Here is a 17,763-nt window from a genome sequence, read left to right on the forward strand (position 1 = left end):
TATAATATTTTATTCAATGAATTTGATTCAAAGTAAATTGTAAACATTTATTAGTAAATTGTAAATTTCATTCAAAGGCTTTAAACTGTAATATAAGAGATAACTGATAATCCAACCGCATGTATATAATGCATTGAAACTGCAAAGTGCTTTCTAAAGCAATTTTCGATTTGGCTCAGCTGTTAGCCCCACGATAAATTTATTTTTGCCTACAAATTGAAATTTGATATTAATTTTGGGATTTAGATACGCTGGAGAAAGGAATTGCAAAACACAAAGTAACAGAACATTGATTTATCATATGTCATCCATTAATATAATATTATTCAAATCCAAAACAAAAACATTCAAGCACAAATGGCACATCGACAGAATCCTAGAAATGTCATTGGAAAGGAAAATCAATGGAGAAAAGCCATAATACATATTCAGTTTAGTATTCGGACCAAACAAAACAAAAAAACTTGCATACATATTTTGATTCCCCTTCATTGCTATTGCACAATGTTATTACAACCACATCAAGCTTATGAACCATCAAATTAAATATTGCACATTGATAAGAAACTTGCATACATATTTTGATTCCCCTTCATTGCTATTGCTATTCCACATTGATAAGAGAAGAAAGAAGAGAGAAGGAAGAGTCAAACCTTGATGTCGGGAGGATGGAGCACGTTTTTCGTGTTTTGGACTCAAATAGTGTGTTTTGGCTGAAAATAAGCAAAATGTGATTTTGACGTTTTGAGTTTTGTGTATAAATTTTTTGTGTTTTGGAAAATGCATTTTTCAAAATGGGTAAGTAAAAACGTTTTGAGTGTTTTGAAAAGTTGAAAACTGAAAATGGTTTGAAAACAATAAAGAGAACAAGGCCTTAGTTTTTTGTTGTTGGCCCTTGTTGGATTGTGCATGGATCTGATTACCCAAAGCTATAGATCAGATTACATATCATAAATGGTCTAAATATGGATAATAGATAAAACATATAATATTAAATATAATTAATACTGAAGGAATTTTTGTAATTCTTCTATATTTTCTAGAATAAGTTTACAATCATATTTAAGGTGAATCTTGAAACCTTCATAAGGAAACTAGCAATCAATCTACTAAGGAAGCTTGTACAATTGGAAACTACCTAATATAGAAAAAAAATATCTATACATTCCATATCTTTACATTAGTCAAGTAGTCCCATTAGTCGCGTAAGTCTTCAAAATACTTGAGTAGTTCTTCCAATTACTCAAGTAAGCCTTACATTTACATTACTCGAGTAAGTCTTTCATTTACTTGAGTAAATTGTGTAGTTACTCTAGTAAGTTCTCTTCTTACTCGAGTAAGCTCTTCTCATTTTTCAACTTCTTTCAACACCCACCCTTAAGCTAGTGAGTGTATATCTTCCATTCCTAACTTACTAGCAATCTCTTGAAACCTTGAAGTAGATAACCTTTTGGTTAGAACATTAGCCAATTGGTTTTCTAATGTTACGTGAGGGATAGTAACGAGTCCACTGTCAATCTTCTCTTTGATGAAATGTTTGTCTACTTCCACATACTTCATTCGATCATGTTGAACCAGATTGTGTGCTATATTGATAGCTGATTTGTTATTAGAGTATAGTTTCATCGATTCACTTTCTTTAATCATCAAATTCTTTAGAATTATTTTGATCCAAAGAAGTTCACAAACACCAAGAGCCATAGCACAAAATTTTTCTTCTACACTTGATCTGTCTACCACATTTTGCTTCTTGCTCCTCCAAGTAATCAAATTTCCTCCTATGAAAGTGCAATAACCTGTAGTTGGTCTCTTGTCTATAAGAGATCTTGCATAGTCAGCATCTGTGTATGCCTCTACTATTAGGACACTTCTCTTTTTGAACAAAATTACTTTTCTTGGGGTAGCTTTCAAGTATCTAAGAATCCTTTGAACTGCTTGAAGATGTTCTTCCTTAGGATCATGCACTAACTGATTGACTACTCCCACAGAATAAGCGATGTTAGGTCTGGTGTGTGAGAGATAAATCAATCTCCCTACTAACCTTTGAAGCGTCCTTTATCAACAATTGCTCCCTCCTTGCTTTCTTGGCTCATTTTATGATTTGGATCAATAGGTGTACTTAATGGTTTGCGCCCCAAGGGTACTTGTTTCTTGAGTAGATCGAGGATATACTTTCATTGAGATATAAATATCCTTTGCTTGGAATATGCCACTTCAATCTCGAAGAAGTATTTCAGTTTCCCTATCTCTTTCATCTCAAATTCTCGAGTTAATTGTGTTCTCAGCCTGAGTTTTTCTTCCTCATCACTTCTAGTAACTATAATATCATCTACATATACCAGTAACACTGTAATCTTTTCGTTGCCTGAATGTTTCACAAATAGAGTATGGTCACCATGACTCTACTTGCACCCAACCTTCGTCATAGCCTTGGTGAATTTTCCAAATCAAGCTTGTGGAGATTGTTTAGTCCGTACAAGGATTTCTTCAATCTGCAAACTTTATTAGGGCCATACATGTCATCAAGACCCGGTGGTGGTTCCATATACACCTCTTCTTTTAAATCTCCATGAAGAAATGCATTCTTTAGATCATATTGATGGATTCCCATCCAAAATGTACTATTAGAATGCATTCTTACCATGTTCATCTTTGCCATCGGTGCAAAAGTCTCTTGGTAATCCCTCCACTCCCCATAGGTTTGTGTGTTGCCTTTTGCAACTAACCTTGCCTTGTACTGTTCAATAGTTTCATCTGCCTTAAATTTATCCGTATAGACCCATTTGTAGCCAATTGCTTTCTTTTCCTTGGGACGCAACACAATTTCCCATGTTTCATTCTTCTCCAAAGCTCTCATCTCCTCCTTCATTGCATATGTCCAGTTCTTGTCCTTTAAAGCATCATATATTGTTTTGGGTATTTTTATTGAGTTCAAGGTGGAGAGAAAACTTCTATGCTGAGAGGATAGTCAATGTGAGGAGATGAAATTTGCAATGGGATGTTGGGTACACTTTCATGTACCTTTCCTTAAGGCAAGGGGAAGATCAAAATCACAATTTGGATGAGTATCACAAGTAGTATTGTTAGTTTCAGAACTATGCAAGTTCAAAGTGTATACATTACCTAAGCTTGGAGTTAGTTCTTGGACTTGCTTGAGAGGGTGTGACAGTTGTACTCTTCTTGAATATTGTTTTAGTGGCTTTAAAGGGTTTTGGGTTTGACTAGCTTCAAGGACATTGGCAGTGTCATTGGCTGATTCAATGGCATTGGTAGGTTCAAGAACATTTATAGTGTCATTGGTGTTTAAGGACATTTGCAATGTCATTGGCAGGTTCAATGGCATTGGAAGATTCAAGAACATTTGCAATGTCATTGGTAGGTTCAATGGCATTGGTATCTCTAATGTTTGCAGTGATATCTGCAACCTATTAATTGGATTGAGAGGGCAGGATTGATGATGATGGTGGTTTATTAAGGAGGTTTGTGTTTGTATGTAGCTCTAGAAAGGAAATGGAACCTGAGCAGACATCTTCTCTTTTGGATTGCTCCCCCAGAAGATGGGTGAGGAAATCTATAGAAAGGTTGAGACTCATTGAAAGTAACATCAAGAGAAAGAAAGGTGTAGCGACTGGAATGATCATAGCATTTGTAACCCTTTTTGGTAGAAGAATAACCAATAAAGATGCACTTCCTTGCTCAAGGCTCCAATTTAGATTGTTGAGTTTTGTGGATATGCAAGAAAGCAACGTAACCAAACACTTCTGAAGACAAATTTCTAGTTGACACAATATCTGGAAAATGTTTGGACAAGATATTGATAGGACTATGATTGTCTAGGACTCTAAAAGGAAGGCAATTGATGAGATAAGTAGCTGTTAGAACACCTTCCCCCCATAGAAATTTTGGAGCATTTGATTAAAAAAGGAGTGAATGAGTGATTTCTAGGCGATGATTATTTTTTCGTTCCGCCACTCCATTTTGTTGTGGGGTTTCAACACATGGAGATTCATGAATAATACCTTCATTGATAAAAAAGGAAGAGAGATTATGAGTGAAATAATCTTTGGCATTATCTGATCGAAACTGTTTATTTTTGCTCCAAACTAAGTAAAAATCATTCTTTGGAATTGTGGAAGTAGTGAACTAACTTTAGATTTGTCTTTCATTAAGAACAACCTAGTAGTCCTAGTGCAATCATCAATAAAAGTGACAAACCATTTTGCCCCATGAGTATTAGGAATTTTTGTTGGCCTCCGAATATCAAAATGTATCAAAGTAAAGGGTTGACTGCATTTCATTGAATTTACAGGAATTGAGGTACTACAGTGTTTTGCAAGTTGACACACCTCACACTGAAAATTTGACACAACAATGTCTTTGAACATAAAAGGAAACATATGTTTTAAGAGAGAAAAAAATGGATGACCGAGTTAAAGATGATGTGCCCAGGTCATTTGTTTAGTTGATATGGTTAAAAAGGCTTGAGAGAGAGTGGATTGGTTCCCCTTTATTTGATCACATCCTAGATCTTCAAGGTAGTACAACCCATCACATGCTCTAGCAAATCCAATCATCTTCCCTGAGATTTGATCTTGAAACACATAATGAGAGTCAAAGAATGTTATTTTACAATGGAGTTCTTTAGTAATTTTTTTGAAAAAGATAAGATTAGTTGAAAGGTTTAGGATATGCAAGACATTTGTAAGAGATATAGAAAGAGTAACGTGAAGACTTCCTTGTCCAGCAACATCAGTAGGAGAACCCTCAGCTACAACAATTTTTTAGTTCCCTAGGGTTGGTCTATAGGAATCAAAGAAAGAAATATCATGGGTGATATGATTAGTTGCCCCTAAATCTAAAACCCATTTACCTGTTTGTTTAGTATGTGATGCTTTAAAAGAATATTCTTGGTTGAAGTTTGTGGACTCCTCCTTATCCGACTGTGTAGTGTTAGTTAGTGACGGCTCTTTGCTCCTGTTCGTGCCAAAACTTGGGCCTTACCATGTAGTTTAAAGCAGTTCTCACGAGTGTGGCCAAGTTTGTTATAGTAGGTGCACCACAGTCCATCCTTGCTAGACTGTTTCCTTGATTCAGCAGATCGCAAATGAGTATTTCCTTTATTTCCTCGTTCTCCAGGTCTTCAAGAGATCATTGCTGAAGCCTTTTGTGTACAAGGTTCTAGCATAGCACCTCGTCTACTTTCTTCAGCATGAATAATTGAGAAACACTCACGTAGAGTTGGTGTAGGAACCTTACCAAGGATCTGAACTCTAATCTGATCATACTCAGAATTCAATTTCGCAAGAAATTCAAATACTCGATCATTTTCGAGTAATTGTTGAATAGCTTGAATGTCATGGTTGCATTCCAATTTTAGATCACGGTTGTAATATGTTTCTAGCCAAAGTCCAGTCATCCAGTTGTAATACTCGGTTATAGACATACCCCCTTGTTTGGTAAAACTAACTTGATTCTTCAACTCATAAATCAATGCTGCATCTTTCTTCTTGGACTAAGTCTACTGCAGAATTTTCCATATTTCCTTTCCAGTAGTTAGAAACATCAGATTCTTATTGATCTCTGGTTTCATGGAGTTCTATAACTAGGACATGTTTATTGAATCTTTTTCATCCCATGCCCCAAATCTTGGATCTTTTTCTTTTGGGTTGGGATCAGTAAAGTGTCCTATCTTCCCATGTCTTTTGAGAAATGTGCGAACTACCTGACTCCATTGAAGGTAGCTAGTTTCATCAAGTTAGTAAAGAGGATTTGTACTCTAGAAATCATTTCCAGTTCCTGCTATGTTGACAGTCATAGGTGTGGCCAATATTTCACCCATAGTCGTTGAGGTAGAATCTTGAGAAACAATTGACATATTGTGATGGAGAAGGGAAAAAGATTAAGAAAGACTGCAACGAAAGCAGAACTGCAAGTTTATGGCAGCAGCAATGAAGGTCGAAGAAAGGCAATGAAGGCCAGAGAAAGTTGCCGTAGAAACATGGCTCTGTTACCATGAAGGAATTATCGTAATTCTTGTATATTTTCTAGAATAAGTTTACAGTCATATTTAAGGTAAATCTTAACACTTTCATAAGGAAACTACAATCAATCTACTAAGGAAACTACAATTGGAATCTACGTAATATAGATAAAAAAATATTTGTACATTCCATATCTTTATATTAGTTAAGCAGTCCCATTAGTCGCGCAAGTCTTCAGAGTACTCGAGTAGTTCTTCCAATTACTCTAGAAAGTCCTTCATTTACTCGAGTAAATTGTCTAGTTACTAGAGTAAGTTCTCTTCTTACTCGAGTAAGCTCTTCTCATTATTTAGCTTCTCTCGACAAATACGTATTTATATTATATTTTTATTCCATTATTCATATCTAGGCCATTTGTGATATATGTAATCAAGTTTGGATTTGGGTGCGGGTAATTAGATCCATATTTAATACCAAACTTGGTTAAACAAGTCAAATTTGGGTTTGGACTAGGTCCATTGATAGGCTTAAGGTACGCAAATGACCTTTAGAATTGCATGCCTTTAGATTTAGATTTTGTTTTATACCTCTATAATTTAAACTCGGCATGTTCCTGTTAATTAAATGTGAAAAATAAACAAATAAAGTAATTTGGTAAAAAGTTAGTGCATAAGAATCTAAATTTTTGTATGAGTAAAATATTAGGCTCGTTTAATTGTTGAACTTTTAAAAAAAGTAAAATTGTAATAATCACCCTTGCTATTTGACTGAATTGCAAGAACCACCCCCCCACTTTCGAAATAGCAATAACCTCCTATGTTGTTAACAAAGCGATAAAATGACCATTTTACTCTTCATTTTCTCTACTCTTTGCTCTTATTTTAGGAAAAAAAAAATAGATGATTGCTATTTTAGCCAGATGAACCAAATCAAGCTTAGATGCATCTAGGTTTGAAATTGAACCTATATAAGAGAGAGAGAGAGAGAGAGGGCTTCTAAATTGTAAAGGTATTTTGGTCATTTCAAAATTTTAACCGAGGTTAACGAACAACAGGGGGGGAAATTGCAGTATAGCATTAAATATTAGGGGTACGCATTGTATTTTCTCAAATGTCAAGGGTAGTTCTTGTGATTATGCTAAACCTTAGTGGTATTGTATGTAATTTCCCCTTCTAAAAAATGGGCTAATTTCATGCCCATTGTTAGTCAACTGTTAGTTTGATTAATGGTGGTGGCTAATAGTTGACCGACGATGGGCACTAAGTTGGGACCATTTTGAAAATTTAAGTATTCAACTGACCTAGGAAAAAGAACAAGTACTGAACTGGAAATTGGTGTATAGTAGACAAGGACGAATATGCCTTTAGTAATTCACCTTGATTTATAGATGGAAAAGATATACACATGCCTGTAGCTTACTTTTGAATTGTAAACAGTCTTCTGAATAATCTGAGATATTATTGAAAAGTTGTTTGGTGAAGCAGACTGATAATAACAGGCAGCCATGTCACCATATATGTTTATCAAGAACAAATAACAGGTTGCCATTTGCAATGAATTTTGATTTATGGGTCAATGTTTTACTCTTTTATTGGGTTTTCTTGGCAATTTCATTTACTAATTAGTTACCTTTCTCACAGGCTGAGACCTTATCAATCAGAAGTAATTCAGGAGATGAGATGGCATGTTATGACCAGCAAGAGGGTGAAGTTCTGCAGGATAAAAATGATGAGAAGATTGCTGATGCATTAATAATGCAGTCTAGTTACCCTCAAAAAGAGCTTATGCATGCGAGATCATTGACTGAACCAATGGAATCTGAGGAGGTCCTCCTAATCAAAGATCCACAGTTTATGCAGGAGAATTATAGATGCATGGAAATTGTAAGCAACAATGACCTGACAGGCAGAGAATCCATGTCTCAGCTTGAGAATTGCTATAAAGAAACAAGTAACAATGAAAAATTGGATTTTTTCTTGGGAAGCAGCAAAGAAATTAGCACAGCAGCTTTGCAGGCTAAGTTGGACAGGATGTCCAATGAACTTGAGAAGGCCCGTCTTCTCAACTGCCAATATCAAGAGGATCAGGCATTGCAGCTATCTCAGAAGCACCAATCAGAATTAGTCTGCGAGCAAGTAGAGATGGAAACAGCTAAAACAATTCTCCACTTACAGGAAGAGGTGTCTGCTCTTCAGTCAGAACTTGAGGAGAGATTGTGTTATATGTCTGTGGAAAATGTGAGACTGAAAGGCATGATAGCTGCCAAAGAGAATGAAATAAGGGAGCTGTCCTCAGAGTGGGAAAATGCAACATTAGAGCTGACAAGTTTTCTTATGGAAGGTTCTAAATCCCTCAGAGATGCCTCTAGTCAGATAGAAAATATTGCTTGTTCATTTCCTCACGTAAATGTTTGGCTTGGTGAGCATATAGAGAAGGCTGCTAAAGTTTGTGTTGAAAAGGAAGAAACAATTCTACAACTTCAAAAAAGCCTGGAAAATGCCCAAGAGATGGTATGGGAGATGGAACAAAAATTAAATTCCTTGAAGGGAGCAACAGTTGCTTTAGCTGAGGTTCATCATGGAGAAAGCAATGCAAGCATGAAGGAGACAGTTCAATTGAGTACAGTGTCAAATTCTAAGATCAAGATGATAGAGATGTCAAAGAACAAACTCATGTACAAAGAGGGTCCGACTACTGAAGCAGTCAATAGTGCCCAGTCCATATTCCTGGAGGAAAAAGGACTGTCTGATTGTGCAGGATTTTCTCTCAGAAACAATATCAAAGGATGTGTTCCCATGTTAAAATTGGCTATTTCACCTGAAATGAGTAGTGACCTACAAATTTCTGAGATGAATGTTCATGGAAATGCTTTGACACTAGAAGATATTGACAGTCAAGTTCAGATGGCAAGGATGGTACTGTTGGAAAGTCAGAGTGCTATTTATGAATCTTATGCAAATACGGAAATGTATATATCAGCCCTCAGAAGTGACATTGATGAATTGTCTTCTCTTCATAGACAGTTGGTTCTGGACTTTCTCAAAAATATCCAAGAGATGAGGAAAAACTTTGTGGAGTTAAATGATAGCTGTAAAAATTGTCAATCACAGGAAGTTGGAATTTCTTCAGTGGAAGGTTCGAAGCATGAAAACCTTTATTTTCTGCTTCATCAAATAAGAGAGGAGCTTGTTCAGGCAAATGACAGTCTGAATGTAGTAAAAGCTTGGAGTGATAAAATATTAAATATGAATGATCTCCCAGTAGGAGCTGAAAATCTAGTAGAAATAGATAAATGGAGTGTGGTTTGTTCTACTTCAGACTCTGATCTTTCAGCTGAATGTGTTGCTCGAAAAAAGAATCCAGATTTATCCTCATCTACTTGGTGCTATGATTGTCCTGGAGAAATAACTGAGTGGAATTTGGATTTAGATTTTGACAGAGGCTCAATTTTGTCAACTGATGATCATGAATCAGAGGAGTTGGAAGGGCTTCTCAAAGCTTCAACACATGATGAAACAACAATCTTGTGTTTGAGAAAAGAACTAGAGAAGGCCCGATATGCTTTTAATAAGTTAAATATTCAGTTAGCCACACTAATCAATGAGAAGGAAATTCGAGGTTGCTCTTACACTGCAGTATGTTTCCATGAATCACTTGGTTTTATGAATCATGGTGAACAACCTGCAGTTAAGAATGGACTTAATCAGCATAAAAAATTGGAGGTAAGTCGAGTACTTCTGCTTGTAAAATTGATAATGCAGGAAGCTGAAGCTGGCTATTATAGTACAGGAAGGAAATAATTTATATTCAACTCGCACATTTTAAATCCTATTTCTAAATAATTGTTACAAAGAACTAATAGTTGTATTTCTATAACTTTATGGTTTCTAAATTAGTGATAAACCCTATGGAAAAAAGCCTTAGAAGCTTACTGTCAGTTTTTTCCTTTGTTTTGTCCTTGCACTTGACACAATTTCTTTGCTGCAGTTCATCACTAATGAGAAAATTAATGAGCCTAGTAACTTCTTCACCAAATTTGAGGAGGCCCGGGTAACCATGAAAGAAGCTGACATTATGTTAAATGAATTGCTGAAGGCAAATGAATATGAGAAACAATTGACTGGTTTCTGGAAACAAGCTGGTGAGGAGTTGATGATGGAGAAAACAAGCTTGATTAATGAAATTGAACAACTAAAGTCTGTGATCCATGCAAAAGATGGAGAGATTGAAGAACTGCAGAATCAGATTCATTATGGTTTTCAAGAAACAGAAAACTCAGTATCCTTACTTGAGGGTTCTTTCCTACACATGCAAGGAGAAGTGGAGGAAATGTATAAGTCAATACATTGTGATGTGGTAAAAATGGCACAAGATGTACTGCATGGCATTTGCAACTCAAGATCATATTTGGAAGACATTTGCTCGGACACAATGGAGCAAAGATTTTCTTCATTTGTGCAGTACCTGTGCCATGTTGAAGGATTTTTCCGCAAATTTCCCAGCCGCATTGTACATACTGGCTTAAATCAAGACGAACTCCAAGAAAGCTGTTTAGCAACAAATGAGACAGGAAGTAAAAATGACATTTTGGATTGTGGTGTGAAAGGAGCAAAAGGGGATCACATGGCAATGTTCAAAATATTGGAAGATTTGGAGTCTGCCACAGCCCCTGATAATTTGATGGGTGAGTATGTGTTGCTAAAGAAAGAGTTGACACGGAAAGAAGCTGTATTGAAGGGTTTGTTTTTTGATTTTAGCTTGTTGCAAGAATCAGCTTCCACCATAAAGGACATGAAAGATGAGAATGCTAGATTAATTGTGACTCTGAGCCAAGTGCAGCAAGAGCTAAAGATGAAAACTGATCAACTCAATGATGTACTATCTGATCATGCAAAACTTGAAGATCACTTGGCCAACACAGAAGCTGCTTTGTTTATCTCAAATTCTGATCTGGAGCAGGCTAAAGGAACAGTAGACGTTTTAACTGATCAAATTGCTGAGTTAAGGGTGCTCTTGAAGGATATTTACCTGAGAAAATCAGAAGTTGAGGAGCAATTGGAAGAGCAGAGGGAGGTAGTCCAAAGTTTAGAAAAAGAAATTCTTCGTACAAATTCTTCAGTGGAGAATGGCCTCACTTCAATTGAAGATATTGAAGACGATTTGAGGAGAGTCACTATTGAAAGAGATCAGCTCCAAGAAGATGTATGGTCTCTGCAAGATAAGCTTGAAATGGCCTACTCAGTAGCTGATGAAAAGGAAGCGATTGCTGTTGAAGCACGGCAGGTGATGTGCACTTAACAACTTTTTTCATTGCAGCTTATTTTTGGTTTTTCATACATAAAAATTGGTATCATTCTATAGGAATCAGAGGCAAGGAAAGTTTATGCTGAGCAGAAGGAAGAGGAAGTGAAGATTCTAGAACATTCAGTCCAAGAGCTTGAGTGTACCATTGATGTATTGGAGAAGAAGGTAAGATTATTGTTGTGATGATTGTATGAGATCCATAGAACAGTGATGAAATAACAAAATTCAAGGAAAGTAGGCAGCTATATATTTCAACACATTGAGGTGGTTTTATATGTGTTGTGTGCCCTGTCATGAAAAAAAAAAAAATTGATTCCTAACTCTTCCCCTCTCCCCCTCACTTTCTTTCCTGGCTTAGGCATATGAAATGGAAGAGGAGGTGCAAAAACATAAGTTAATAAGAGATTCTCTAGAACTGGAACTCCAAGCACTGAAGCAGAGAATGCTAACAGTAGAAGGCTTCACCGAAAATATGGGTTCTGAAAGCTCAGATGTTGAGCAGCAACCTCATTATCAAATTTTAAGGTCAGAAGTGATGCTTTCTCTGAACATTTTGTTTTCCTGATGGAAACTAAGGCTTGTGATTCTTATTGCTGTTTTTCCTGCTGGGAATATTATCTTAATTCGATGGAATGGTGCTATTGTAGGCAACTTCAAAATAAATCCCTGGAACTTCTTGAGGCAAATAAGCAGATAAGTGTTCTTGAAGAAGAAATAGTAGAACAGGCTAAAGAGGTGCAGCTATTATTCTAGTGGATTTGAATATCATTCAGTAGAATCCTTTTTAATTGTATAACTACTTTTTTTAACCTGACCTTTTTTTTGGTTAATGGCAAATTTCTGATTTATCTATAGATGAAGCAATGTAAAGAGTACATCTCTGAACTAATTTTGCATGCAGAAGCACAAGCGTCGCAATATCAACACAAGGTACATACCAGATAACCAGGCCATGTCTTTTAATTAATTAATTTATTTCACATGGAATCTAGAGCAAACTGGGCTTACCTCAGTAAACACTGGTACAAACTAATTCCTGGAATAGCTGGTTGATTATATGGATTATTGTGTGTTAAGACATTTCATAGCACATACACCTAGACAATAAAATTGAATTATCCTCAATCAAAATTGAGCATATAGCCACTATTTTTGTGGACATCACCAACATACAAGATTTTCTGTTTTGGTATATGAGCTTCTAGATAAAAGCCATTCTGTCGAGGGGCCTAACCTTGATAAGTTGTAGCTTGTGTTAGATGCTAAATATTGTACTATTGGTCTGTCACCTCAACCAAAAAATGCCTTGTTTCTTAATTTGGTATAGCATATCTGATGCATATCCTTACAGTACAAGGAGTTGGAGGCAATGGTTCGTGAAGTGAAAAGCAATTCATCAACTTTGACATCTGCAACATTGACATTAGACAAAAGTGAGAAAATCTCAATGAGGCCAAGGGGTTCTAGCTCACCATTCAGGTGCATTGCAAGTTTGGTTCAGCAGATGAATGTAGAGAAGGATCAGGAGTTGGCAATGGCCAGGCTTTGTATAGAAGAGCTAGAGGAATTAGCTGCTAGTAGGCAAAAAGAGGTAATGCAGATGCCTTACATAATTGTCCCATCTGGAGTCTTTGGTTTGCTTTGCAGTGTACTTACCTGATAATATTAGTGACTTATTCTTTCTCATAGCTATTGCATGTTTTCTAATAACAAAAATAGTAATCTTATTAGAATTTCCTTTTTGTTCGATTATTGTGTTTTCTTTCTCCAACAACAACATACCAAGACTCCTATAGCTAATATTATAACCAAGTGTCTCCTACCAAGTTTTTCTTGGTCTCTCTCTACCTTTTTTATTAGATACATGTGTGGAGAAAAATAAAATCTTTCTTATTTTTGAATGTGCTGTACATAGACCATCTTTATACACAAAGGTCTACCTAATTAAGGAGATTCCACCTCTCTATCAATTCCTACAAATCTGGGATTTCTAAGAATCAAAAGTCAACTGATCTAAATAGTAAATATACAATTTCCTAGCAGTACATAACTATTCTATAAATAAAAAATAGACTTACAGATCTACAACAACTTGTTCCATTCCATCTACTCTCATCACAAGAGCCTCTTATGGCCTTCCTCTCACATGATCAAATCATCTTAATCGCGTGTCATGCATTTTACCTTCAAGAGGAGCCACTCTAACTTTGTGATGGGTAACCCTATTTCTAATTTTATCTTTTCTTGTATGGTTGCACATCCATCTTAACATTCTAATCTTTGTTATGCTCATATTTTGCACAAGTTGGTGCTTTGCTGCACAAGTTGGTATTATAGCTGTCTTATAAAAATTTCCTTTTACCTTTAATGGAATCTTACTATCACATACATGCTGGATGCGCTTCTCTATTTTAACCATTTTTCCTTGATTCTATTGGTAACATCCTCGTTAATCTCTCTATCTTTTTGGATGATTGATTCATTATATTTGAATTGATTTTTTCTTGGTATGCTTTGATCTCCCAATTATACCATAACATTATCCACACTTTTATTTTTACTAAACTTACATTCCTTATATTCAGTTTTCCTTTTATAGTGTATATATATGTTCAGTTTTCACTCCACTTAACTTAAAAGTTAACACTTTTAGATTCTGAAGTGTTCCTCCTTATCTCGAGCTCAATATTCATGCCTTCTTTTGTCTAATTCACTGACAAATGTCATAGTAAAAAAAAAAAAAAAAATACATGCTTTCTCTTTGGTTATTATCACTTTGATACTTGATTAAATTCTAAAGTTTGGTTCAAAATGGTATAATTGATAATTATACTTGACAAATTCCTCTTTGCATGTTAATTTTATTCTATTAAATCTTAATCCCACCTGGGTTACCCTCTTTACATACTTGATTGCTAAGTATAATTGATGTTTAATGTCTTGGTGCATTCTATTGATACAAATGTGTGTCACCTCAGGTATGCACGCTAAATTCTAGACTGGCTGCTGCAGAAAGCATGACACATGACGTGATTCGTGATTTACTTCGTGTCAAATTAGACATGACTAATTACGCTGTAAGTTTTTTGACTGGCATCCCAAAATTTGATTGTTTTAAATTGCGTCTCATGTTCATTTTGATATTGTTTTCGCTCTTTCTAGGACTTGATAGACCAATATCAGCTACAAAAGATAGTGGTGGATGCTCAGATACATGCACAAGAATCTGTTGCAATGGTACATTGGGAAACATTAAGGTTTCAATACTTGTGGCTTGACTTTTCCTTACATCAGAATTTTTGTTGTACAAGGAGCAAGAAATTCTGAATCTTAGGAGGCAGATCAATGATTTAGTAGAGGACAGAGAAAGGTGAGTTGATCTGTGCTACCTACCTTTGATGTGGACATATTCATCAGATTTTTGCATACACCCAACTCTGGTCCTTATTTATATGTTCATGTCTTCATATGGTTGTGGAAGCAGATCTTTAGTCAACTTTTGAATTCTTTACCTAGATAATCTTCTACTCTTGATCCTCTAATATGAATTAACGCTACATTTTGATCACTTCTGCATTTAACAAGGTCTTGCAGTTGATGGTTGATAATTATGTGAAAAAGGTCATAATTTTTTCTCTACAAATATGGAACACTAGAGTACAACCAGTGTTTTAAAATGTGCTAGGCGCTAGTTAGTTGCTAGACTGGGGCCTAACTCCTAGGCTGCCTAGGCGGGGGCCTAGGAAAACTGCTGCTTTTTTTTTTTTAAATTTTTTGATATAATTTGATATTATTTTTAGGTAAATCAAAGTTGAAAAGACAAATGAAATCTGGAAAGACAAGTGAAATATCCAACACCTAGCATAATCGAATTGTGGGTTCAACATAAACGTGTGCGAAGAAAAGCTTGTTGATTTATAATGAACTTCTTAGGATGATAGATGATGAAACTAACAAAGACATGCTTATATTGGGGAATGTGTACAACGGCTTATATTGGGTCGCGGCACACGCAGTTAAAGAGCTCTGCACGGTCGATGTCAACGACGATCTCGTGGTCGCTCAGATACTCATATATTCGTTGATTGATGCTTGGCGTCTGATCGGTGTTGTCACTAACTCTTTGGTCACTGCTGTGCATTGTTTTGGTCTCCTTCTTCGTTCATCACTCCTTCAGCGATTAAAGCTTTGCATATTGGTGCATATGGCATGATTTGCCGTCCCAAGCCTGAAACCTTGTCGGATCTGGTGTGGATCTCATTGAAATCAATCAGATCTAGTCGTCCTGTCTCTAGAACAAGCTTGAAACTTGTTAGATCTGGTGTGGATCTCGCTGAAAATTAGACGACCCAGGCGGCTAGGCGTCGATTTGCATGTATTTGCGGCATCCAGGGGCCGCCTAACGCCTCGGTGGCGCCTATGCTGCCTTTTTGAACATTGAGTACAACTGAAAGCAAGCATAACAAAAAATTAGTTAATTTCACCCAGATCCCTTGTGATTTCTTATTTTCTCATCTAGACCATAATCATTTGAAAAGTAGGCAGAGACCTCCCTCAAGGTTTGATCTATCGGCAAGGAGACCCTCTATTTTTCTATCATTTGAATTAAATTTTTAAGTTAATTTTACTTGGATCTCTATGGTTTTTTACCAACATCTAAATGCCAAGAGATTGGATAATAAGAACCTTTATCAAAAACTTAGTATGAAAGCATTACAAGCTTTTTCTTTTGTTTTATTGATCTTATTACAACTTAGAACTTTTTCAAAATAATGTCAATTCCTCAAATCTCAAACAACTTAAAACATTGTTTCACATAATTTGAGAAACCCAAAACTTAGTTGTTATCTAAAAATTTTAATAGTTCAATTGATGATCATTGTCAAAAATGACCGAATATCCATTCTTATTCATCATTGTAGGGTTTCTAGAAAATATATATACGAATTGATCTCCCATCATAGGTAGTTTCCTAATCTAGATTTGGAAATATTTACAATTTAGGATATAGCTGGAAAATACAGTCAAGATAGGATCTCCTAGGAGGAAGATTTAGCATAGGAATATAGAATGATACATCAAACATATCAATCCTTGAGTACGGACATGAATCTCAGTATTTTCTAACACTCTCCCTCAAGATTGTGGGTGAATGTTATGCATTCCAATCTTGCTCAATAATCTTTGACACATAGGGCCACTTAGACCTTTTGTTAGAATGTCTGCAAGTTAATCACCTGTAGGTAGAAAGGGGATGCAAATCAGTCCACTATCTAGCTTCTCTTTGATGCAATTCCTATCCACTTCAACATGCTTTGTTCGATCATGTTGAAGTGGATTATGAGCAATGCTAATGGTTGATCTATTGTCACAATAAAGTCTCATAGGTGCTATCCACTTGATCTTTAAGTCTTCCAAGAGTATCTTAATCCATAGAAATTCACATATTCCTAGGGCAATTAACTTGAATTCTGCTTCAGCACTTGACTGAGCCACAACACTTTGCTTCTTACTTCTCCAAGTCACAAGATTACCTCCTAGGAATGTGTAATACCCTAATGTAGACCTTCTATCAACAATTGACCCTACATAATGAGCATCTGTATAGGCTTCAAGAAACAACTCTTTCCCCTTCATGAATAATATACCTTTACTAGGAGTCCTCTTTAAATAATGTAAGATCTTGTACACTGCCTTTAGTTGAGTCTCCTTAGGGCTATGAATGCTAATGAAATCGGTAAGCTAAAAAGCTTTTTGAAAATCATTCAAGATGGCACTTGCTCACTGGCACAAACAGGTACTTGTTTTCATTCTAAATCTCTTACTGCCTCACATACTATTAGGAATGATTTATGGATCCTAGATTCAAGAGCTATAGACCATATGAGCTATGACTTAAATGTATTTGAATATGTGAGAAGTCAAAGGTAGAACTCCAACCTAAAAAACAATCTTAACTGGTGGAGGGATCCTCCTCCTCATATATACCCTAGGTCTCCCTTGCTGAGACAATGTGGGATTCTCACACACATCCTCCCCCCCCCCCAAATGCCGAAGCTTCTCCAGTAATTGATACATGCCCAGGTGATCGGGCAGGGTACTGGTCCATGACTGCGACTGAGGGTAGTCCCCCAGCCAAGGGTTGACTCTAATATCCTGTGAGAAGTTAGAGGTAGAACTCCAACCTGAAAAGCAAGCTTAACAGGCGAAGAGATCCTCCTCCTTATATATAGCCCATGTTTCTTTTGCTGAGACAATGTGGGATTCTCACACACATCCTTCCCCCCCCCTCCCCCCCAACGTCGAAACTTTTCCAATAACTGATACATGCTTAGGTGATCGGGCAGGGTACTGGTCCATGACCACGACCAAGGGTAGTCCCCCAACCAAGGGTTGGCTCTGATACCATGTGAGAAGTTAGAGGTAGAACTCCAACCTGAAAAACCAGCTTAACAGGTGGAGGGATCTTTCTTATATG

The 17,763-nt window shown here is 36.3% G+C and overlaps 1 protein-coding gene across 1 annotated transcript in view; it reads left to right on the plus strand.

Annotated features, from left to right (window-relative positions):
- Positions 1-17,763, plus strand: part of LOC127810474 (kinesin-like protein KIN-12C) — a 48,822-nt gene that overhangs the window by 19,027 nt on the left and 12,032 nt on the right. The window contains exons 20-29 of the mRNA XM_052349986.1: positions 7,622-9,703; positions 9,969-11,264; positions 11,343-11,450; positions 11,644-11,810; positions 11,933-12,020; positions 12,141-12,215; positions 12,637-12,876; positions 14,264-14,362; positions 14,448-14,522; positions 14,597-14,655. Of these exons, the coding sequence (XP_052205946.1) occupies positions 7,622-9,703; positions 9,969-11,264; positions 11,343-11,450; positions 11,644-11,810; positions 11,933-12,020; positions 12,141-12,215; positions 12,637-12,876; positions 14,264-14,362; positions 14,448-14,522; positions 14,597-14,655 (4,289 nt within the window). The remainder of the gene's footprint in view (positions 1-7,621; positions 9,704-9,968; positions 11,265-11,342; positions 11,451-11,643; positions 11,811-11,932; positions 12,021-12,140; positions 12,216-12,636; positions 12,877-14,263; positions 14,363-14,447; positions 14,523-14,596; positions 14,656-17,763) is intronic.

The sequence above is a fragment of the Diospyros lotus genome, chromosome 9 (assembly GCF_014633365.1).
Source record: "Diospyros lotus cultivar Yz01 chromosome 9, ASM1463336v1, whole genome shotgun sequence".
Lineage (NCBI taxonomy): Eukaryota > Viridiplantae > Streptophyta > Magnoliopsida > Ericales > Ebenaceae > Diospyros > Diospyros lotus.